This window comes from Oncorhynchus kisutch, linkage group LG27, assembly GCF_002021735.2.
Source record: "Oncorhynchus kisutch isolate 150728-3 linkage group LG27, Okis_V2, whole genome shotgun sequence".
NCBI classification, from domain to species: Eukaryota; Metazoa; Chordata; class Actinopteri; order Salmoniformes; family Salmonidae; genus Oncorhynchus; species Oncorhynchus kisutch.
In genome coordinates this window covers 42,142,771-42,168,943 of record NC_034200.2, presented here as the reverse complement: position 1 = coordinate 42,168,943, position 26,173 = coordinate 42,142,771, and the positions used below count along the sequence as shown (strand labels likewise).

The 26,173-nt window shown below is 45.6% G+C and overlaps 1 protein-coding gene across 1 annotated transcript in view; it reads right to left on the bottom strand.

Annotated features, from left to right (window-relative positions):
• The window catches only part of ak5 (adenylate kinase 5), a 218,641-nt gene that overhangs the window by 142,691 nt on the left and 49,777 nt on the right, over positions 1 to 26,173 (bottom strand). The window contains exon 6 of the mRNA XM_031807219.1: positions 2,060 to 2,251. Coding sequence (XP_031663079.1) covers positions 2,060 to 2,251 — 192 coding nt within the window. The remainder of the gene's footprint in view (positions 1 to 2,059; positions 2,252 to 26,173) is intronic.

Here is a 26,173-nt window from a genome sequence, read left to right as displayed (position 1 = left end):
ACTACAGCCCAGAGAGACAGGCTAGGTTACCCAAGGTAGAGACACTACAGCCCAGAGAGACAGATACAGGCTAGGTTACCCAAGGTAGAGACACTACAGCCCAGAGAGGGACAGGCTAGGTTACCCAAGGTAGAGACACTACAGCCCAGAGAGACAGGCTAGGTTACCCAAGGTAGAGACACTACAGCCCAGAGAGACAGATACAGGCTAGGTTACCCAAGGTAGAGACACTACAGCCCAGAGAGAGAGACAGGCTAGGTTACCCAAGGTAGAGACACTACAGCCCAGAGAGACAGATACAGGCTAGGTTACCCAAGGTAGAGACACTACAGCCCAGAGAGGGACAGGCTAGGTTACCCAAGGTAGAGACACTACAGCCCAGAGAGAGAGACAGGCTAGGTTACCCAAGGTAGAGACACTACAGCCCAGAGAGACAGATACAGGCTAGGTTACCCAAGGTAGAGACACTACAGCCCAGAGAGACAGATACAGGCTAGGTTACCCAAGGTAGAGACACTACAGCCCAGAGAGACAGATACAGGCTAGGTTACCCAAGGTAGAGACACTACAGCCCAGAGAGATACAGAGACAGGCTAGGTTACCCAAGGTAGAGACACTACAGCCCAGAGAGGGACAGGCTAGGTTACCCAAGGTAGAGACACTACAGCCCAGAGAGGGACAGGCTAGGTTACCCAAGGTAGAGACACTACAGCCCAGAGAGAGACAGGCTAGGTTACCCAAGGTAGAGACACTACAGCCCAGAGAGACAGATACAGGCTAGGTTACCCAAGGTAGAGACACTACAGCCCAGAGAGATACAGATACAGGCTAGGTTACCCAAGGTAGAGACACTACAGCCCAGAGAGACAGATACAGGCTAGGTTACCCAAGGTAGAGACACTACAGCCCAGAGAGAGACAGATACAGGCTAGGTTACCCAAGGTAGAGACACTACAGCCCAGAGAGATACAGGCTAGGATACCCAAGGTAGAGACACTACAGCCCAGAGAGACAGATACAGGCTAGGTTACCCAAGGTAGAGACTCTACAGCCCAGAGAGACAGATACAGGCTAGGTTACCCAAGGAGAAGACAAAGTAGTAATTCCATGTGGCAGCATTAGCTAACAATTCATTGGACCAGCGCCGTTGCTGATCTGAATGAATTAGCATTGAAAACCCAAAGAGTGGTCAGGAAATCAAGAGGCTTTTAAATGAATTGAATGACACATGAACAGATATGCTATGTGTGTGCTGAGTAGTTGGCTGAAATTCACTACGACTGTGAAATTCACTGCGATATATTTTCCACTTTGATGGCAAATTTTCTGTACTGCTGACATTCACTTCCTGTTATTTCCACTCTAAATGCTTGTCGTATTGTTTAGAATTCTTGCTAATTATTACAAAGTTGTGGGATATTAGAATCCTCCTGCCTTAACCATCTTCAACCTAGAATATAGGTGGGTGTTAGACGTTGAAGGTGGATGGTGGAATCTGGCCCAGGCACGGGGAAAGGCCTCTGAGTACCTATTTATTTATTTATTTATTTTATTTTACCTTTATTTAACTAGGCAAGTCAGTTAAGAACAAATTCTTATTTTCAATGACGGCCTAGGAACAGTGGGTTAACTGCCTGTTCAGGGGCAGAACGACAGATTTGTACCTTGTCAGCTCGGGGGTTTGAACTTGCAACCTTCCGGTTACTAGTCCAACGCTCTAACCACTAGGCTACCTGCACACCTAGCTTAGGGGTTCTGAGGGGGTAGGGGTGCTGAGGGGGTAGTGGTGCTGAGGGGGTAGTGGTGCTGAGGGGGTACTCTATCAACAATAGGACATGCAATACCCTGTCTGTCAGTCTTACTTGATCAATAATAGGACATGCAATACCCTGTCTGTCAGTCTTACTCTGTAAATAATAGGACAGGTATTATTAAAGGAAACAATGGTACCCCTTGTGTGAACCCGCAACTAGAATTAGGGTCAGCTGCTGAGTGGTAAACACCATAGACAACGCTTAAAAACTGCTCTCACACACACACACACACACCCTTGTCTTACCGTGACGATGAGTCCCCTCTCCTGGAAGTATTTGACCAAGGGGATGGTGTTCTGTTTGAAGTTGGTGAGGCGGCGCTCTGTTGCATTGGGGTTGTCATCAGGACGACCCGTCGCCTCTGCTCGCTTCTCCAGGCGCTCCTTCAGGCGGTGGTTAGCACAGGACAGGAACACGACCAGGTCTGGAGTACAGATCTATTGGAAGAGATAAACATTATTATAATTGTTCAGACAGTGGTGTTATGTTCTCTAAAGACAAACAGACATTACGTCGCTGAACAGAAAAGGGAACAAACAAAGGAGTCACTTCGACAACAAAAAACGAATCAGAATGGGTTTTAAACGGTTTCTGAAAAACATCCATGGGGAATTCCCACTGAACGTTGGCAAAACAACTAGAAAAGGGTCCTAAAACATACCCATGGGGAATTCCCACTGAACGTTGGCAAAACAACTAGAAAAGGGTCCTAAAATATACCCATGGGGAATTCCCACTGAACGTTGGCAAAACAACTAGAAAAGGGTCCTAAAATATACCCATGGGGAATTCCCACTGAACGTTGGCAAAACAACTAGAAAAGGGTCCTAAAATATACCCATGGGGAATTCCCACTGAACGTTGGCAAAACAACTAGAAAAGGGTCCTAAAATATACCCATGGGGAATTCCCACTGAACGTTGGCAAAACAACTAGAAAAGGGTCCTAAAATATACCCATGGGGAATTCCCACTGAACATTGGCAAAACAACTAGAAAAGGGTCCTAAAATATACCCATGGGGAATTCCCACTGAAAGTTGGCAAAACAACTAGAAAAGGGAGACACCCGCATCATGGATGCCTACTAGATTTTCCTCAGAAACTACAAAATAAAAGGCGAAACCCAAACCAAGTTAGGATGAGGAGTTTACAAAGAATAGAGTAGAATAGAGAATAGAGAATACACTTAACAGGTAAAAACACCAGATGTAGGCTTTGTTTGGCTACCGAAAGTGGAAGAGCTAACGAGAGGCGGAAGAGCTAGCGAGAGGCGGAAGAGCTAGCGAGAGGCAGAAGAGCTTACGAGAGGCGGAAGGGCTAGCGAGAGGCGGAAGGGCTTACGAGAGGCGGAAGGGCTAGCGAGAGGTGGAAGGGCTAGCGAGAGGCGGAAGGGCTAGCGAGAGGCGGAAGAGCTAGCGAGAGGCGGAAGAGCTAGCGAGAGGCGGAAGGGCTTACGAGAGGCGGAAGGGCTAGCGAGAGGCGGAAGGGCTAGCGAGAGGTGGAAGAGCTAGCGAGAGGCGGAAGAGCTAGCGAGAGGCGGAAGAGCTAATGAGAGGCAGAAGAGCTAGCGAGAGGCGGAAGAGCTAATGAGAGGCAGAAGAGCTAGCGAGAGACAGAAGAGCTAACGAGAGGTGAAGCTCTCCCAGCATATACTCTCTCAACTCTATCAGAGTGTGGGGGCTGTGCTTTGGCAAAGTGGGTGGGGTTATATCCTTCCTGTTTGGCCCTGTCCGGGGGTGTCCTCGGATGGGGCCACAGTGTCTCCTGACCCCTCCTGTCTCAGCCTCCAGTATTTATGCTGCAGTAGTTTATGTGTCGGGGGGCTGGGGTCAGTTTGTTATATCTGGAGTACTTCTCCTGTCCTATTCGGTGTCCTGTGTGAATCTAAGTGTGCGTTCTCTAATTCTCTCCTTCTCTCTTTCTTTCTCTCTCTCGGAGGACCTGAGCCCTAGGACCATGCCCCAGGACTACCTGACATGATGACTCCTTGCTGTCCCCAGTTCACCTGGCCATGCTGCTGTTCCAGTTTCAACTGACCTGAGCCCTAGGACCATGCCCCAGGACTACCTGACATGATGACTCCTTGCTGTCCCCAGTCTACCTGGCCATGCTGCTGCTCCAGTTTCAACTTCCACCTGACTGTGCTGCTGCTCTAGTTTCAACTGTTCTGCCTTATTATTATTCGACCATGCTGGTCATTTATGAACATTGAACATCTTGACCATGTTCTGTTATAATCTCCACCCGGCACAGCCAGAAGAGGACTGGCCACCCCACATAGCCTGGTTCCTCTCTAGGTTTCTTCCTAGGTATTGGCCTTTCTAGGGAGTTTTTCCTAGCCACCGTGCTTCTCCACCTGCATTGCTTGCTGTTTGGGGTTTTAGGCTGGGTTTCTGTACAGCACTTTGAGATATCAGCTGATGTACGAAGGGCTATATAAATAAATTTGATTTGATTTGAGATGAACCCCATTCTGACTAAGGAGGTGACTCTCAGGGCCAGGTGATACTCATCATGACTAATGATATGACTCTCTGGGCCAGGTGAACCTCATCATGACTAATGATATGACTCTCTGGGCCAGGTCATACTCATCATGACTAATGATATGACTCTCTGGGCCAGGTGATACTCATCATGACTAATGATATGACTCTCTGGGCCAGGTAAACCTCATCATGACTAATGACATGACTCTCTGGGCCAGGTAATACTCATCATGACTAATGATATGACTCTCTGGGCCAGGTAAAACACATCCTGACTAACGAGATGACTCTCTGGGCCAGGTGTGACACATCCTGACTAACGAGATGACTCTCTGGGCCAGGTAAAACACATCCTGACAATCGAGGTGACTCTCAGGGCCAGGTGATACTCATCATGACTAATGATATGACTCTCTGGGCCAGGTGAACCTCATCATGACTAATGATATGACTCTCTGGGCCAGGTGATACTCATCATGACTAATGATATGACTCTCTGGGCCAGGTGATACTCATCATGACTAATGATATGACTCTCTGGGCCAGGTAAACCTCATCATGACTAATGATATGACTCTCTGGGCCAGGTGATACTCATCATGACTAATGATATGACTCTCTGGGCCAGGTAAAACACATCCTGACTAACGAGATGACTCTCTGGGCCAGGTGTGACACATCCTGACTAACGAGATGACTCTCTGGGCCAGGTAAAACACATCCTGACAATCGAGATGACTCTCTTGGCCAGGTGAAACACATCATGACTAACGAGATTACTCTCTGGGCCAGGTGTGACACATCCTGACTATCGAGATGACTCTCTTGGCCAGGTGAAACACATCATGACTAACGAGATTACTCTCTGGGCCAGGTGTCACACATCCTGACTAACGAGATGACTCTCTGGGCCAGGTGTCACACATCCTGACTAACGAGATGACTCTCTGGGCCAGGTGTGACACATCCTGACTAACGAGATGACTCTCTGGGCCAGGTCATACTCATCATGACTAATGATATGACTCTCTGGGCCAGGTGATACTCATCATGACTAATGATATGACTCTCTGGGCCAGGTAAACCTCATCATGACTAATGATATGACTCTCTGGGCCAGGTGATACTCATCATGACTAATGATATGACTCTCTGGGCCAGGTAAAACACATCCTGACTAACGAGATGACTCTCTGGGCCAGGTGTGACACATCCTGACTAACGAGATGACTCTCTGGGCCAGGTGTGACACATCCTTAGTACGAATGAAGTTATTTTTACCGAACGTCTTCCTTGTGCCCTAAACATCAAAGTCTCTATTTGTTTCCACAGCAACCAAACTTCAAGCTGACTGCCTTCATTTTCTCAGGGAGCTGAATTTAGTGGAGGCATATTGTGAGTTGACTGGAATAAAATCAAGTACTTAAAAATCAAATCCATTAGCTTGATTACTTGATGACTGACATTAGTTGGCTATTTTTATAAAGAATCCAATCTTTCACTTGAAGATAATTTGAAGGATTAATGGCCATTATCCAACTGAATTGCATAGATGCTTTTTTTCACACGCATCCCCCCCCCCCCCCCCCACACACACACCCCCCCACACCACACACACACACGCACCCCCCCACACCACACACACACACACCCATTAATCCTCCTTCAGTAGCATGTCCTGAATTAGTGACGCTTTTCGTCTGCCTGCCTGTCTGTCTGCCTATGTGTTTGTCTGTCCGTCTGTCTGTCTGTCTGTCTGTCTGTCTGGGGAATAAAGGAGAGGGGGAGAGGGATAGGGATAGAGAGGGAGGAGAGGGATGGAGAGGGAGGAGAGGAATAGAGAAATAGAGAGGGAGGAGAGGGATGGAGAGGGAGGAGTGGGATAGAGAGGGAGGAGAGGGATGGAGAGGGAGGAGAGGGATGGAGAGGGAGGAGAGGGATAGAGAGGGAGGAGAGGGATGAGAGGGATGGAGAGGGATAGAGAGGGAGGAGAGGGATGGAGAGGGAGGAGAAGGATGGAGAGAGAGGAGAGGGATAGAGAGGGATAGAGAGGGAGGAGAGGGATGGAGAGGGAGGAGAAGGATGGAGAGGGAGGAGAGGGATGGATAGGGATGGAGAGGGATGGAGAGGGAGGAGAGGGATGGATAGGGATGGAGAGGGATGGAGAGGGAGGAGAGGAAAGGAGGGACCCAGGGGGTCTGTGAGGGTGAAGGTCTGTCTGTTCTAAAATAAGGTGCGTTGAGCCCCGGAGGGCGCAAGCCAAAGGGCTGTTGTGATGTTTGAAAGGGCATCACAGTGAGAGCATCGCAGGGTGCTGCAGAGGAATGGACAACACACAGACATATTATCTTCTATCTGGTCTCTACTGCACGACTCAACCTGAGACCGCCTCTTCTATACACTTGACCTTCCATCATTTATGATCCTTATTCACTACCCTTAATCATTACCTTTATACATTACCCTTATTTACCACCCTTAATCATTACCTTTATAGATTACCATTAAACATTACCCTTATACATTACCCTTATTTACCGCCCTTAATCATTACCTTAATAGATTACCCTTAATCATTACATTTATACATTACCCTTATGTACTACCCTTAATCATTACCTTTATACATTACCCTTATGTACTACCCTTAATCATTACCTTTATACATTACCCTTATTTACTACCCTTAATCATTACGTTTATACATTACCCTTATTTACTACCCCTAAACATTACCGTTATTTATTACCCTTATTAATTACCCTATTCATTAATCATATGTATTACCCTTAAACATTATCCGTATTCATTAGCCAAAATTATTACCGATATTAAGATGACCCTTATACATTACCCTTGTTTACTACCCTTAATCATTACCTTTATACATTACCATTATGTACTACCCTTAATCATTACCTGTATACATTACCCTCGTTTACTACCCTTATGCATTACCTTTATACATTACCCTTGTTTACTACCCTTAATCATTACCTTTATACATTGCCCGTATGTACCACCCTTAATCATTACCTTTATACATTACCTGTGTTTACTACCCTTAATCATTACCTTTATACATTACCCTTATTTACGACCCTTAATCATTACCGTTATACATTACCCTTATTCACTACCTTTAATCATCACCTTTATACATTACCCTTGTTTACTACCCTTAATCATTACCTTTATACATTACCCTTATTTACTACCCTTAATCGTCACCTTTATACATTACCCTTGTTTACTACCCTTAATCATTACCTTTATACATTACCCTTATTTACTACCCTTAATCATTACCTTTATACATTACCCTTATTTACTACCCTTAATCATTACCCTTATACATTACCCGTATTTACTACCCTTAATCATTACATTTATACATTACCCTTGTTTACTACCCTTAATAATTACCTTTATACATTACCCTTATTTACTACCCTTAATCGTTACATTTATACATTACCCTTGTTTAATACCCTTAATCATTACCTTTATACATTACCCTTATTTACTACCCTCAATCATTACATTTATACATTACCCTTATTTACTACCCTTAATCATTACATTTATACATTACCCTTATTTACCACCCTTAATCATTACCTTTATACATTACCATTGTTTACTACCCTTAATCATTACCTTATACATTACCCTTATTTACTACCCTTAATCATTACATTTATACATTACCCTTGTTTACTACCCTTAATCATTACCTTATACATTACCCTTGTTTACCACCCTTAATCATTACCTTTATACATTACCCTTGTTTACTACCCTTAATCATTACCTTTATACATTACCCTTGTTTACTACCCTTAATCATTACATTTATACATTACCCTTGTTTACCACCCTTAATCATTACCGTTATACATTACCCTTGTTTACTACCCCTAAACATTACCCTTATTAATTACCCTATTCATTAATCATATGTATTACCCTTAAACATTATCCGTATTCATTAGCCAAAATTATTACCGATATTAAGATGACCCTTATACATTACCCTTGTTACTACCCTTAATCATTACCTTTATACATTACCCTTATGTGCTACCCTTAATCATTACCTTTATACATTACCCTTATTTACTACCCTTAATAATTACCTTTATACATTACCCTTATTTACTACCCTTAATCATTACATTATACATTACCCTTATTTACTACCCTTAATCATTACATTTATACATTACCCTTGTTTACTACCCTTAATCATTACCTTGTACATTACCTTTGTTTACCACCCGTAATCATTACCTTTATACATTACCCTTGTTTACTACCCCTGATCATTACCTTTATACATTACCCTTGTTTACTACCCTTAATCATTACCTTTATACATTACCCTTGTTTAATACCCTTAATCATTACCTTTATACATTACCCTTGTTTACTACCCTTAATCATTACCCTTGTTTACTGCCCTTAATCATTACCTTTATACATTACCCGTGTTTACTACCCGTAATCAGTACCTTTATACATTACCCTTGTTTACTACCCTCAATCATTACCTTCATACATTACCCTGGTTTACTACCCTTAATCATTACCTTTATACATTACCCTTGTTTACTACCCTTAATCATTACATTTATACATTACCCTTGTTTACTACCCGTAACCATTACCTTTATACATTACCCTTGTTTACTACCCTTAATCATTACCTTTATACATTGCCCTTGTTTACTACCCTTAATCATTACCTTTATACATTGCCCTTGTTTACTACCCTTAATCATTACATTTAAACATTACCCTTGTTTACTACCCTTAATCATTACCTTTATACATTGCCCTTGTTTACTACCCTTAATCATTACCTTTATACATTACCCTTATTTACTACCCATAATCATTACCTTAATCATTACCTTTATACATTACCCTTGTTTAAATACCCATAAGCTTCTTTATTTCCTGGATTTCTGTACATTTTCTTTGTCAATTTTTAGTCGGGGAGGAGAACAAGAACCCGATGGTGGAGATGGGAGAACCTTCCAGAAGGACAACCGTCTCTACAGCACTCCACCAATCAGGCCTTTATGGTAGAGTGGCCAGATGGAAGCCACTCCTCAGTAAAAGGCACATGACCACCCACTTGGAGTTTGCGAAAAGGCACCTAAAGGACTCTCAGACCATGAGAAACAAGATTTTCTGGTCTGATGAAACCAAGATTGAACTCTTTGGCCTGAATGCCAAGCGTCACGTCTGGAGGAAACATGGCACCATCCCTACGGTGAAGCATGGTGGTGGCAGCATCATGCTGTGGGGCTGTTTTTCAGCGGCAGGGACTGGGAGACTAGTCAGGATAGAGGGAAAGATGTACGGAGCAAAGTACAGAGAGATCCTTGATGAAAACCTGCTCAAGAGCCTCAGGACCTCAGACTGGGGTGAAGGTTCACCTTCCAACAGGACAACGACCCTAAGCACACAGCCAAGACAACGCAGGAGTGGCTTCGGGACAAGTCTCTGAATGTCCTTGAGTGGCCCACACAGAGCCCGGACTTGAACTCGATCAAACATCTCTAGAGAGACCTGAAAATAGCTGTATAGCGATGCTCCCCATCCAACCTGACAGAGCTTGAGACGATCTGCAGAGAAGAATGGGAGAAACTCCAGGTGTACCAAGCTTGTAGCGTCATACCCAAGAAGACTCGAGGCTGTAATCACTGCCAAAGGTGCTTCAACAAAGTACAGAGTAAAGAGTCTGAATGCTATAGTCTGAATGCTATAGTCTGAATGCTATAGTCTGAATGCTATAGTCTGAATGCTATAGTCTGAATGCTATAGTCTGAATGCTATAGTCTGAATGCTATAGTCTGAATGCTATAGTCTGAATGCTATAGTCTGAATGCTATAGTCTGAATGCTTGGTATGTCATTATGGGGGTATTGTGATGTCATTATGGGGGATTGTGATGTCATTATGGGGTATTGTGATGTCATTATGGGGTATTGTGATGTCATTATGGGGTATTGTGATGTCATTATGGGGTATTGTGATGTCATTATGGGGTATTGTGATGTCATTATGGGTATTGTGATGTCATTTATGGGGTATTGTGATGTCATTATGGGGTATTGTGATGTCATTATGGGTATTGTGATGTCATTATGGGGGTATTGTGATGTCATTATGGGTATTGTGATGCCATTATGGGATTGTTGATGTCATTATGGGGTATTGTGATGTCATTATGGGGGGTATTGTGATGTCATTATTGGGGTATTGTGATGTCATTATGGGGTATTGTGATGTCATTATGGGGTAGTGTGATGCCATTATGGGGTATTGTGATGCCCATTATGGGGGTATTGGGGGTGATGTCTATTAGGGGTCGTTGTGATGCCATTATGGGGTATGTGATTGCCATTAATGGGTATTGTGATGCCATTATGGGTATTGGATTCATATGGGGTATTTATTGTGATGCCATTATGGGGTATTGTGATGTCATTATGGGGTATTGTGATGCCATTATGGGGTATTGTGATGTCATTATGGGTATTGTGATGTCATTATGGGGTATTGTTATGTCATTATGGGGTATTGTGATGTCATTATGGGGTATTGTGATGTCATTATGGGTATTGTGATTGTCCATTATGGGGTATTGTGATGTCCTTATGGGGTATTGTGATGTCATTATGGGGTATTGTGATGTCATTATGGTGTATTGTGATGTCATTATGGGGTATTGTGATGTCATTATGGGGTATTGTGATGTCATTATGGGGTATTTGTGATGTCATTATGGGGTATTGTGAGTCATTATGGGGTATTGTGATGTCATTATGGGGTATTGTGATGTCATTATGGGGTATTGTGATGTCATTATGGTGTATTTGTGATGTCATTATGGGGTATTGTGATGTCATTATGGTGTATTGTGATGTCATTATGGGGTATTGTGATGTCATTATGGGGTAGTCATATGGGGGTATGTGATGTCATCTATGGGGTATGTGATGTCTATTATGGGGTATTGTTGATGTCATTATGGGGTATTGTGATGTCCATTATGGGTTATTTGTGCATGGTCATTATGGGGTACCTGTGATGTCATTATGGGTGATTGTTGATTGTCATTATGGGGTTATTGTGGATGCCATTATGGGTTATTGTGATGCCATTATGGGGTATCTGTATGTGATGTCATTATGGGTATTGTGATGTCATTTATGGGGTAATTGTGATGTCAATTATGGGTATTGTGATGTCAATTATGCGGGTTATTGTGATGTCATTAGTGGGGTATTGTGATGTCATTATGGGTATTGTGATGTCATTATGGGGTATTGTGATGTCATTATGGGTATTGTGATGTCATTATGGGTGTATTGTGATTGTCATTATGGGGTATTGTGTGAGGTCATTATGGGGTATGTGATGTCATTATGGGTGATTGTGATGTCATTATGGGGTATTGTGATGTTCATTATGGGGTATTGTGATGCCATTATGGGGTATTGTGATGCCCCATTATGGGGTATTGTGATGCCATTATGGGTATTGTGATGCCATTATGGGTATTGTGATGTCATTATGGGGTATTGTGATGTTCATTATGGGGTATTGTGATGCCATTATGGGGTATTGTGATGCCATTATGGGGTATTGTGATGCCAGTATGGTGTATTGTGATGCCATTATGGGGTATTGTTGATGCCATTATGGGGTATTGTGATGCCATTATGGGTATTTGTGATGCCATTATGGGGTATTGTGATGCCATTATGGGGTATTGTGATGTCCATTATGGGGTAGTGTGAGGTCCATTATGGGTATGGTGATGCATATGGGTATTGTGATGCCATTATGGGGTAATTGTGATGTCATTATGGGTATTGTGATGTCATTATGGGGTATGTGATGTCATTATGGGGTATTGTGATGCCATATGGGGTATTGTGATGTCATTATGGGTATTGTGATGTCATTATGGGGTATTGTTGATGTCATTATGGGGTATTGTGATGTCATTATTGGGGTATTGTGATGCCATTATGGGGTATTGTGATGTGGATGTCATTATGGTATTGTGATGTCATTATGGGGTATTGTGATGCCATTAGGGGTATTGTGATGTCATTATGGGGTATTGTGATGTCATTATGGGGTATTGTGATGCCATTATGGGGTATTGTGATGTCTTATGGGGTATTGTGTGTCATTATGGGGTATTGTATGTCATTATGGGGTATTGTGATGCCATTATGGGGTATTGTGATGTCATTATGGGGTATTGTGATGTCATTATGGTCTTGTGATGTCATTATGGGTATTGTGATGTCATATGGGGATTGTGATGTCATTATGGGGTATTGTGATGCCATTATGGGGTATTTGATGTCATTATGGGGTATTGTGATGTCATATGGGTATTGTGATGTCATTATGGGGTATTGTGATGTCCCATTATGGGGTATTGTGATGCCATTAGTGGGTATTGTGATGTCATTATGGGGTATTGTGATGTATTATGGGGGTATTGTGGGTGATGTTCATTATGGGGTATTTGTGATGTCCATTATGGGTATTGTGATGTCATGATGGGGGTATTGTGATGTCATTATGGGGTATGTGATGTCCATTATGGGGTATTGTGATGTCAATTATGGGGTATTGTGATGTCATTATGGGGTATTTGTAGGTCATTATGGGGTATTGTGATGTCATATGGGGGTATTGTGATTGTCATATTTATGGGGTATTGTGATGTCATTATGTCGGGTATTGTGATGTCATTATGGGGTATTGTGATGTCATTATGGGGTATTGTGATGTCATTATGGGGTATTGTGATGTCATTATGGGGTATTGTGATGTCATTATGGGGTATTGTGATGTCATTATGGGGTATTGTGATGTCATTATGGGGTATTGTGATGTCATTATGGGGTATTGTGATGTCCATTATGGGGTATTGTGATGTCATTATGGGTATTGTGATGTCATTATGGGGTATTGTGATGTCATTATGGGGTATTGTGATGTCATTATTGGGTATTGTGATGTCATTATGGGGTATTGTGATGTCCATTATGGGGTATTGTGATGTCATTATGGGGTATTGTGATGTCATTATGGGGTATTGTGATGTCATTATGGGGTATTGTGATGTCATTATGGGGTATTGTGATGTCATTATGGGGTATTGTGATGTCATTATGGGGTATTGTGATGTCATTATGGGGTATGTGATGTCATTATGGGGTATTGTGATGTCATTATGGGGTATTGTGATGTCATTATGGGGTATTGTGATGTCATTATGGGGTATTGTGATGTCATTATGGGGTATTGTGATGCCATTATGGGTATTGTGATGTCATTATGGGGTATTGTGATGTCATTATGGGGTATTGTGATGTCATTATGGGGTATTGTGATGTCATTATGGGGTATTGTGATGTCATTATGGGGTATTGTGATGTCATTATGGGGTATTGTGATGCCATTATGGGGTATTGTGATGCCATTATGGGGTATTGTGATGTCCATTATGGGGTATTGTGATGTCATTATGGGGTATTGTGATGTCATTATGGGGTATTGTGATGCCATTATGGGGTATTGTGATGTCATTATGGGGTATTGTGATGTCATTATGGGGTATTGTGATGTCATTATGGGGTATTGTGATGCCATTATGGGGTATTGTGATGCCATTATGGGGTATTGTGATGCCATTATGGGGTATTGTGATGCCATTATGGGGTATTGTGATGTCATTATGGGGTATTGTGATGTCATTATGGGGTATTGTGATGTCATTATGGGGTATTGTGATGTCATTATGGGGTATTGTGATGCCATTATGGGGTATTGTGATGTCATTATGGGGTATTGTGATGTCATTATGGGTATTGTGATGCCATTATGGGGTATTGTGATGCCATTATGGGGTATTGTGATGTCATTATGGGGTATTGTGTGTAGATTGATGCGGGGAAAAAAACAATTCAATCCATTTTAGAATAAGGCTGTAATGTAACAAAATGTGGAAAAAGTCAAGGGGTCTGAATACTTTCTCAATGCACTGTGCTCCTAAAAACCAATGAAGAGATGGCAGGACTCTGTTCTATAGAACCATTGGCGTCGGTAATGGGGATCCTCATAAACCAATGAAGAGATGGCAGGACTCTGTTCTATAGAACCATTGGCGTCGGTAATGGGGATCCTCATAAACCAATGAAGAGATGGCAGGACTCTGTTCTATAGAACCATTGGCGTCGGTAATGGGATCCTCATAAATCAGGCAGGACTCTGTTCTATAGAACCATTGGCGTCGGGAATGGGGATCCTCATAAATCAGGCAGGACTCTGTTCTATAGAACCATTGGTGTCGGTATTGGGGATCCTCATAAACCAATGAAGAGATGGCAGGACTCTGTTCTATAGAACCATTGGCGTCGGTAATGGGATGCTCATAAATCAGATAGGGAGTAGGGTGCCATTTAGGACACAGATTATATTACTGTAGCCTAGCAGGCCTAGCCTTGATGCCCACTCCATCCCTCTTCATCTCTTTCCTAACGCCCACTCCATCCCTCTCCTAACGCCCACTCCATCCCTCTCTCCTAACGCCCACTCCATCCCTCTCTCCTAACGCCCACTCCATCCCTCTCTCCTAACGCCCACTCCATCCCTCTCTCCTAACGCCCACTCCATCCCTCTCTCCTAACGCCCACTCCATCCCTCTCTCCTAACGCCCACTCCATCCCTCTCTCCTAACGCCCACTCCATCCCTCTCTCCTAACGCCCACTCCATCCCTCTCTCCTAACGCCCACTCCATCCCTCTCTCCTAACGCCCACTCCATCCCTCTCTCCTAACGCCCACTCCATCCCCTCTCTCCTAACGCCCACTCCATCCCTCTATCCTAACGCCCACTCCATCCCTCTCTCCTAAAGCCCACTCCATCCCTCTCCTAACGTCCACTCCATCCATCTCTCCTAACGCCCACTCCATCCCTCTCTCCTAACGCCCACTCCATCCCTCTCTCCTAACGCCCACTCCATCCCTCTCTCCTAACGCCCACTCCATCCCTCTCTCCTAACGCCCACTCCATCCCTCTCTCCTAACGCCCACTCCATCCCTCTCTCCTAACGCCCACTCCATCCCTCTCTCCATCTCTCTCCTAACGCCCACTCCATCCCTCTTCATCTCTCTCCTAACGCCCACTCCATCCCTCTCTCCTAACGCCCACTCCATCCCTCTTTAACGCCCACTCCATCCCTCTCTCCTAACGCCCAACTCCATCCCTCTCTCCTAACGCCCACTCCATCCCTCTCTCCTAATGCCCACTCCATCCCTCTCTCCTAACGCCCACTCCATCCCTCTCTCCTAACGCCAACTCCATCCCTCTTCATCTCTTTCCTAACGCCCACTCATCCCCCTCTCCATCCTTCTCCTAACGCCCACTCCATCCCTCTCTCCTAACGCCCACTCCATCCCTCTCTCCATCCCTCTCCTAACGTTCCACTCCATCCCTCTCCTAACGTCCACTCCATCCCTCTCTCCTAACGCCCACTCCATCCCTCTCTCCTAACGCCCACTCCATCCCTCTCTCCATCCCTCTCTCCTAACGCCCACTCCATCCCTCTCTAACGCCCACTCCATCCCTCTCTCCATCTCTCTCCTAACGCCCACTCCATCCCTCTCTCCTAACGCCCACTCCATCCCTCTCTCCTAACGCCCACTCCATCCCTCTCTCCTAACGCCCACTCCATCCCTCTCTCCTAACGCCAACTCCATCCCTCTTCATCTCTTTCCTAACGCCCACTCCATCCCCCTCTCCATCCTTCTCCTAACGTCCACTCCATCCCTCTCTCCTAACGCCCACTCCATCCCTCTCTCCTAACGCCCACTCCATCCCTCTCTCCATCCCTCTCCTAACGTCCACTCCATCCCTCTCTCCTAACGCCCACTCCATCCCTCTCTCCATCCCTCTCTCCTAACGCCCACTCCATCCCTATCTCCTAACGCCCACTCCATCCCTCTCTCCTAACGCCCACTCCATCCCTCTCTCCTAACGCCCACTCCATCCCTCTCTCCTAACGCCCACTCCATCCCTCTTCATCTCTTTCCTAACGCCCACTCCATCCCCCTCTCCATCCTTCTCCTAACGTCCACTCCATCCCTATCTCCTAACGCCCACTCCATCCCCCTCTCCATCCTTCTCCTAACGTCCACTCCATCCCTCTCTCCATCCCTCTCTCCATCCCTCTCTCCTAACGCCCACTCCATCCCTCTCTCCTAACGCCCACTCCATCCCTCTCTCCATCTCTCTCCTAACGCCCACTCCATCCCTCTCTCCTAACGCCCACTCCATCCCTCTCTCCTAACGCCCACTCCATCCCTCTCTCCTAACGCCCACTCCATCCCTCTCTCCTAACGCCCACTCCATCCCTCTCTCCTAACGCCCACTCCATCCCCCTCTCCATCCTTCTCCTAACGTCCACTCCATCCCTCTCTCCTAACGCCCACTCCATCCCTCTCTCCTAACGCCCACTCCATCCCTCTCTCCATCCCTCTCCTAACGTCCACTCCATCCCTCTCTCCTAACGCCCACTCCATCCCTCTCTCCATCCCTCTCTCCTAACGCCCACTCCATCCCTATCTCCTAACGCCCACTCCATCCCTCTCTCCTAACGCCCACTCCATCCCTCTCTCCATCCCTCTCCTAACGTCCACTCCATCCCTCTCTCCTAACGCCCACTCCATCCCTCTCTCCATCCCTCTCTCCTAACGCCCACTCCATCCCTCTCTCCTAATGCCCACTCCATCCCTCTCTCCATCTCTCTCCTAACGCCCAATCCATCCCTTTCTCCTAACGCCCACTCCATCCCTCTCTCCATCCCTCTCTCCTAACGCCCACTCCATCCCTCTCTCCTAATGCCCACTCCATCCCTCTCTCCATCTCTCTCCTAACGCCCAATCCATCCCTTTCTCCTAACGCCCACTCCATCCCTCTCTCCTAACGCCCACTCCATCCCTCTCTCCTAACGTCCACTCCATCCCTCTCTCCTAACGCCCACTCCATCCCTCTTCATCTCTTTCCTAACGCCCACTCCATCCCCCTCTCCATCCTTCTCCTAACGTCCACTCCATCCCTCTCTCCTAACGCCCACTCCCTCCCTCTCTCCATCCCTCTCCTAACGTCCACTCCATCCCTCTCTCCTAACGCCCACTCCATCCCTCTCTCCTAACGCCCACTCCATCCCTCTCTCCATCCATCTCTCCTAACGCCCACTCCATCCCTCTCTCCTAACGCCCACTCCATCCCTCTCTCCTAACGCCCACTCCATCCCTCTCTCCTAACGCCCACTCCATCCCTCTCTCCTAACGTCCACTCCATCCCTCTCTCCTAACGCCCACTCCATCCCTCTCTCCTAACGCCCACTCCATCCCTCTCTCCTAACGCCCACTCCATCCCTCTCTCCTAATGCCAACTCCATCCCTCTTCATCTCTTTCCTAACGCCCACTCCATCCCTCTCTCCTAATGCCCACTCCATCCCTCTCTCCATCTCTCTCCTAACGCCCAATCCATCCCTTTCTCCTAACGCCCACTCCATCCCTCTCTCCTAACGCCCACTCCATCCCTCTCTCCTAACGTCCACTCCATCCCTCTCTCCTAACGCCCACTCCATCCCTCTTCATCTCTTTCCTAACGCCCACTCCATCCCCCTCTCCATCCTTCTCCTAACGTCCACTCCATCCCTCTCTCCTAACGCCCACTCCCTCCCTCTCTCCATCCCTCTCCTAACGTCCACTCCATCCCTCTCTCCTAACGCCCACTCCATCCCTCTCTCCTAACGCCCACTCCATCCCTCTCTCCATCCATCTCTCCTAACGCCCACTCCATCCCTCTCTCCTAACGCCCACTCCATCCCTCTCTCCTAACGCCCACTCCATCCCTCTCTCCTAACGCCCACTCCATCCCTCTCTCCTAACGTCCACTCCATCCCTCTCTCCTAACGCCCACTCCATCCCTCTCTCCTAACGCCCACTCCATCCCTCTCTCCTAACGCCCACTCCATCCCTCTCTCCTAATGCCAACTCCATCCCTCTTCATCTCTTTCCTAACGCCCACTCCATCCCTCTCTCCATCCCTCTCTTAACGTCCACTCCATCCCTCTCTCCTAACGCCCACTCCATCCCTCTCTCCTAACGCCTACTCCATCCCTCTCTCCTAACGCCTACTCCATCCCTCTCTCCTAACGCCCACTCCATCCCTCTCCTAACGCCCACTCCATCCCTCTCTCCTAACGCCCACTCCATCCCTCTCTCCTAACGCCCACTCCATCCCTCTCTCCTAACGCCCACTCCATCCCCCTCTCCATCCTTCTCCTAACGTCCACTCCATCCCTCTCTCCTAACGCCCACTCCCTCCCTCTCTCCATCCCTCTCCTAACGTCCACTCCATCCCTCTCTCCTAACGCCCACTCCATCCCTCTCTCCTAACGCCCACTCCATCCCTCTCTCCATCCATCTCTCCTAACGCCCACTCCATCCCTCTCTCCTAACGCCCACTCCATCCCTCTCTCCTAACGCCCACTCCATCCCTCTCTCCTAACGCCCACTCCATCCCTCTCTCCTAACGTCCACTCCATCCCTCTCTCCTAACGCCCACTCCATCCCTCTCTCCTAACGCCCACTCCATCCCTCTCTCCTAACGCCCACTCCATCCCTCTCTCCTAATGCCAACTCCATCCCTCTTCATCTCTTTCCTAACGCCCACTCCATCCCTCTCTCCTAATGCCCACTCCATCCCTCTCTCCATCTCTCTCCTAACGCCCAATCCATCCCTTTCTCCTAACGCCCACTCCATCCCTCTCTCCTAACGCCCACTCCATCCCTCTCTCCTAACGTCCACTCCATCCCTCTCTCCTAACGCCCACTCCATCCCTCTTCATCTCTTTCCTAACGCCCACTCCATCCCCCTCTCCATCCTTCTCCTAACGTCCACTCCATCCCTCTCTCCTAACGCCCACTCCCTCCCTCTCTCCATCCCTCTCCTAACGTCCACTCCATCCCTCTCTCCTAACGCCCACTCCATCCCTCTCTCCTAACGCCCACTCCATCCCTCTCTCCATCCATCTCTCCTAACGCCCACTCCATCCCTCTCTCCTAACGCCCACTCCATCCCTCTCTCCTAACGCCCACTCCATCCCTCTCTCCTAACGCCCACTCCATCCCTCTCTCCTAACGTCCACTCCATCCCTCTCTCCTAACGCCCACTCCATCCCTCTCTCCTAACGCCCACTCCATCCCTCTCTCCTAACGCCCACTCCATCCCTCTCTCCTAATGCCAACTCCATCCCTCTTCATCTCTTTCCTAACGCCCACTCCATCCCTCTCTCCATCCCTCTCTTAACGCCCACTCCATCCCTCTCTCCTAACGCCTACTCCATCCCTCTCTCCTAACGCCTACTCCATCCCTCTCTCCTAACGCCCACTCCATCCCTCTCCTAACGCCCACTCCATCCCTCTCTCCTAACGCCCACTCCATCCCTCTCTCCTAACGCCCACTCCATCCCTCTCTCCTAACGCCCACTCCATCCCTCTCTCCTAACGCCCACTCCATCCCTCTCTCCTAACGCCCACTCCATCCCTCTCTCCTAACGCCCACTCCATCCCACTCTCCTAACGCCCACTCCATCCCTCTCTCCTAACGCCCACTCCATCCCTCTCTCCTAACGCCCACTCCATCCCTCTCTCCTAACGCCCACTCCATCCCTCTCTCCTAACGCCCACTCCATCCCTCTCTCCTAACGCCCACTCCATCCCTCTCTCCTAACGCCCACTCCATCCCTCTCTCCTAACGCCCACTCCATCCCTCTCTCCTAACGCCCACTCCATCCCTCTCTCCATCCCTCTCTCCTAACGCCCACTCCATCCCTCTCTTCATCCCTCTCTCCTAACATCCACTCCATCCCTCTCTCCTAACACCCACTCCATCCCTCTCTCCATCTCTCTCCTAACACCCACTCCATCCCACTCCATCTCTCTCCTAACGCCCACTCCATCCCTCTCTCCATCTCTCTCCTAACACCCACTCCATCCCTCTCTCCTAACACCCACTCCATCCCTCTCTCCTAACGCCCACTCCATCCCTCTCTCCATCTCTCTCCTAACGCCCACTCCATCCCTCTATTTATCATTCAGGCATTTCAGTCCTCTTCGTCATTAAGCTGTAGAGAGACACAGATAACAACCAGTTGTCTTATCATTGTTATTATTATAATTAGGATGTTAAGCCCATTCCTACTTCTGAACCTGACCCTGTTCTGTCCTTACTGAACCTGTTCTGTTCCTACTGAACCTGTTCTGTTCTTACTGAACCTGTCCCTGTTCTATTCCTACTGAACCTATCCCTGTCAGGTTCTTACTGAACCTGTTCTGTTCCTACTGAACCTGTTCTGTTCTGTTCCTACTGAACCTGTCCCGTTCTGTTCCTACTGAACCTGTCCCTGTTCTGTTACTACTGAACCTGTCCCTGTTCTGTTACTACTGAACCTGTCCCTGTTCTGTTACTACTGAACCTGTCCCTGTTCTGTTCCTACTGAACCTGTCCCTGTTCTGTTCCTACTGAACCTGGCCCTGTTCTGTTACTACTGAACCTGTTCTGTTCCTCCTGAACCTGTTCCTGTTCTGTTACTACTGAACCTGTCCCTGTTCCGTTACTACTGAACCTGTTCTATTCCTACTTAACCTGTCCCTGTTCTGTTACTACTGAACCTGTCCCTGTTTTGTTCCTTCTGAACCTGTCCCTGTTCTGTTACTACTGAACCTGTCCCTGTTCTGTTACTACTGAACCTGTCCCTGTTCTGTTACTACTGAACCTGTCCCTGTTCTGTTACTACTGAACCTGTCCCTGTTCTGTTACTACTGAACCTGTCCCTGTTCTGTTACTACTGAACCTGTCCCTGCTCTGTTACTACCGAACCTGTGTCCTTACAGAACAATCGCTAAGACTCAACCACTGCCAGAGAGGAGTTTTGGTATTAATTGGTTGCTTAGACACAACGGTAAACATAACAGTGGACATTCGTTATCTTCTCCCCCTCTGTTCTCCTCCCCCTCTCCTGCATTAAACTCTACCTTGTCCTTAGGTTGCCCCAACAGTTGTCTAGATTTCACATCTCTGCCTCTCCTCTTCTAATCCTGGAAACCTAGAAACATGTGTGTGTGTGTGTGTGTGTGTGTGTGTGTGTGTGTGTGTGTGTGTGTATGTATGCCTGTGTGCGATTACAAGCAGATGTGCTAGATGTGAGATAAGGTGTGTTTGTGTATGTATACCTTTCTGTGATTGTCTGGATACAGAGTAAACAAGCTAGATCTAACCTGTTAGCAATGTATTCATTATCAATGTAGTGATTGAGGTGGAACAGCCAGAGTGGAGACCTCCAGAGTGGAGAACCAGCAACACCATGGTTACGTAACAGGTTCTCTCGCTGTGTCATTAAAAGCCCAGCTCTCTTGGCACTAACCTCTTGGATATAGGGGGCGCTATTAAAATTTTTGGATGAAAAACGTTCCCGTTTTAAACAAGATATTTTGTCACGAAAAGATGCTCGACTATGCATATAATTGACAGCTTTGGAAAGAAAACACCCTGACGTTTCCAAAACTGCAAAGATATTGTCTGTGAGTGCCACAGAACTGATGTTAGGGGGTAGTAGCATTGTGATTGATGGATGGATGGATTGATAGAAAAATAGATAGATAACTGGCATGTCAGTAACTGATACACTTCCTCAGAGATTAATCGTGCTCTGGTTGGCAGACACACACACACACAGATTTGTCCTGTTTAAAAAAAAAATATAGGATGTTAAATGACTAAACTTTAAACGTTTTACCAAAGTCCTATTCCACAGCAACAAAGTCAACAAAAGAAAGAACAAGCAGGAGGTATGTTTGTAAAATAAATTAATCAATGTACAGTTGAAGTCGGAAGTTTACATACTTAGGTTGGAGTCATTAAAACTCGTTTTTCAACCACTCCACAAATTTCTTGTTAACAAACTATAGTTTTAGCAAGTCGGTTAGGACATCTACTTTGTGCATGACACGAGTAATTTTTCCAACGATTGTTTACAGACAGATTATATAACTTATAAATCACTGTATCACATTTCCAGTGGGTCAGAAGTTTACATACACTAAGTTGACTTTGCCTTTAAACAGCTTGGAAAATTCCAGAAAATTATGTCATGGCTTTAGAAGCTTCTGATAGGCTAATTGACATAATTTGAGGTGCATTTGTAGATGTATTTCAAGGTCTACCTTCAAACTCAGTCAGTCTTTGCTTGACATCATGGGAAAATCAAAAGTAATCAGCCATGACCTCAGAAAACAAATTGTAGACCTCCACAAGTCTGGTTCATCCTTGGGAGCAATTTCCAAACACCTGAAGGTACCACATTTATCTGTACAAACAATAGTACGCAAGTATAAACACCATGGGACCATGCAGCCGTCATACCGCTCAGGAAGGAGACGCGTTCTGTCTCTTAGAGATGAACATACTTTGTGCAAATCAATCCCAGAACAACAGCAAATGACCTTGTGAAGATGCTGGAGGAAACAGGTACAAAAGTATCTATGTCCACAGTAAAATAAGTCGGATATTGGCACAACCTGAAAGGCCGCTCAGCAAGGAAGAAGACACTGCTCCAAAACCGCCATAAAAAAGCCAGATTACGGTTTGCAACTGCACATGGGGACAAAGGTCATACTTTTTGGAGAAATGTCCTCTGGTCTGATGAAACAAAAATAGAAGAGTTTGGACATAATGACCATCGTTAGGTTTGGAGGGAAAAGGGGGAGGCTTGCAAGCTGAAGAACACCATCCCAATCGTGAAGTACAGGGGTGGCAGAATCATGTTGTGGGGGTGCCTTGCTGCAGGAGGGACTGGTGCACACAAAATAAATGGCTTCATGAGGGAGGAAAATTATGTGGATATATTGAAGCAACATCTCAAGTCAGGAAGTTAAAGCTTGGTCGCAAATGGGTCTTCCAAATGGACAATGACTCCAAGCATACTTCCAAAGTTGTGGCAAAATGGCTTAAGGACAACAAAGTCAAGGTATTGGAGTGACCATCACAAAGCCCTGACCTCAATCCTATAGAACATTTGTGGGCAGAACTGAAAAAAGCGTGTGCGAGCAAGGAGGCCTACAAACCTGACTCAGTTACACCAGCTCTGTCAGGAGGAATGGGCCAAAATTCACCCAACTTATTGTGGGAAGCTTGTGGAAGGCTACCCGCAATGCTACCAAATACTAATTGAGTGTATGTAAACTTCTGACCCACTGGGAATGTGATGAAAGAAATAAAAGCTGAAATAAATCATTCTCTCAACTATTATTCTGACATTTCACATTCTTAAAATAAAGTGGTGATCCTAACTGACCTAAGACGGGGAATAGTTACTAGGATTAAATTTCAGGAATTGTGAAAAACTGAGTTTAAATGTAGTTGGCTAAGGTGTATGTAAACTTCAGACTTCAACTGGTCATTTTTTTGAAGTTGGTGTTTTAGCTCTAAAACAATTCTGGGTTACACATGTAGGGTTATTTTGATCCAGCCAGTTTGGTCACAAACAACCCATTGTTTTCTTTCAATTGGGTTATTGAGTTATGATTCACTGGGTCTAATCTGACTGGAGGTGTGGCTTAGCATGGGCGTGGCTTTTAGATCGATCTGAAAGCATGTTAAGGTTGAGCTCTGACACTTTTGTAGATTTAATAAAGTTTTACACAAGAGTATTCATTAAGTTCCTGTGCATATCCCAATGTTGGGATATTTATCAATTTGTTATAAAAATATATAAAAAATAATGTTATTAATTGTATATAAAAAATACAATGTGCAAAAAATATTAAAGGAAAATCAAAAATGTTCCATCAAAAGATGGACATGAGTAACATTTACTCTCATGGGTAGCCAAAAATATCTATCTTAAAAGCCACACCCTTAATGGATTACCCAAACATGGGTTAATTTAACCATCAGTTGGAGTTCTATTCACTTTCATAATGGGTTGACCCCGCAGGCTTTCAGAGAGGTCTGTTTATACACTGCAAGTGAAAATTACCCTTAAATATTTTAGCACATTACATATTTTAATAGACCATTAATAACAATATTATTTCCATATCATAAAGTGGTTACTATCCCTACATTTGGATACGCACGTTAACTTGTGTTATTAAAGCTACAAAATGTTCAGCGCTTAACCTTAACATGTGTTGACAGATGAACCACAATGACATTTACTCTCACGGGTGGCCAAAAACAACCATCTGAAAGCCAAGCCCCTACTAAAGCCACAACTCCAGTCTTCAGATCTGCCCAGGTGGCTCATAGTTCAATAACCCAACATGTGTTCTGTCCACTATTTACCCAGTGCTGGGGTTGTTTTTAACCCAGCTAATTTTCAGAGTGTAGCCAGCTAGATAGGCTTCCAATCTCCCGACCTCATAACTAGCTACCAAGCCATTTCACGCTATCAATCAAATTAGAGTAGCTTGTCTAACAATCTTAGCTGGCTTTAGAATAACAAGTGATAACTAAATGTACCGAATATGACTAACATTCCTTTCAATCTTTTACCCAGGTTTGAGCAAAGATGCTGAGAAGAATTGGTTTCTTTAATAAATAACCACCAGGATGAAACTGACAGCTCAAGAGGTATGCTGAGATATACAGACAAATACTTGGTTTAAGTGTATTCTGAGTATTTCTGACAACACATTTACATTTAGTAATTTTGGTCAGTTATCCCGACCAGCTTACAGTTCATTAGCATTCATCTTAAGATAGCTAGGTGGGGCAACCACTGGTTGCCTAGAAACCACCAGGAGAGGAGAAACCACTCCCCCTCCAATACAGCCACCGATTACCAAAACCAGAACAGTCACAAATTACCCTGCCCCTTGATCCTGGTTGATGTGTCCACTGGGAAGACAGGCAGCCCTTGAAGAAGATGGCCCTAGCTAGCTAGACAGTACTAGACCACAACAGATTAGGAAAGAAATTATACTTATCACTCCCAGAGATATCAGGAGCTGTCTAGCTATAGAATCACTCCCGGAGATATCAGGAGTCGCCTAGCTATAGAATCACTCCTGTAGATATCAGGAGTCGTCCAGCTATAGAATCACTCCTGTAGATATCAGGAGTCGTCCAGCTATAGAATCACTCCTGTAGATATCAGGAGTCGTCCAGCTATAGAATCACTCCTGTAGATAACAGGAGTCGTCCAGCTATAGAATCACTCCTGTAGATATCAGGAGTCGTCTAGCTATAGAATCACTCCTGGAGATAACAGGAGTCGTCTAGCTATAGAATCACTCCTGTAGATATCAGGAGTCGTCCAGCTATAGAATCACTCCTGTAGATATCAGGAGTCGTCCAGCTATAGAATCACTCCTGTAGATATCAGGAGTCGTCTAGCTATAGAATCACTCCTGGAGATAACAGGAGTCGTCTAGCTATAGAATCACTCCTGTAGATATCAGGATTCGTCCAGCTATAGAATCACTCCCGGAGATATCAGGAGTCGTCTAGCTATAGAATCACTCCCAGAGATAACAGGAGTCGTCTAGCTATAGAATCACTCCCAGAGATAACAGGAGTCGTCCAGCTATAGAATCACTCCTGTAGATATCAGGAGTCGTCCAGCTATAGAATCACTCCTGTAGATATCAGGAGTCGTCCAGCTATAGAATCACTCCTGTAGATAACAGGAGTCGTCCAGCTATAGAATCACTCCTGTAGATATCAGGAGTCGTCCAGCTATAGAATC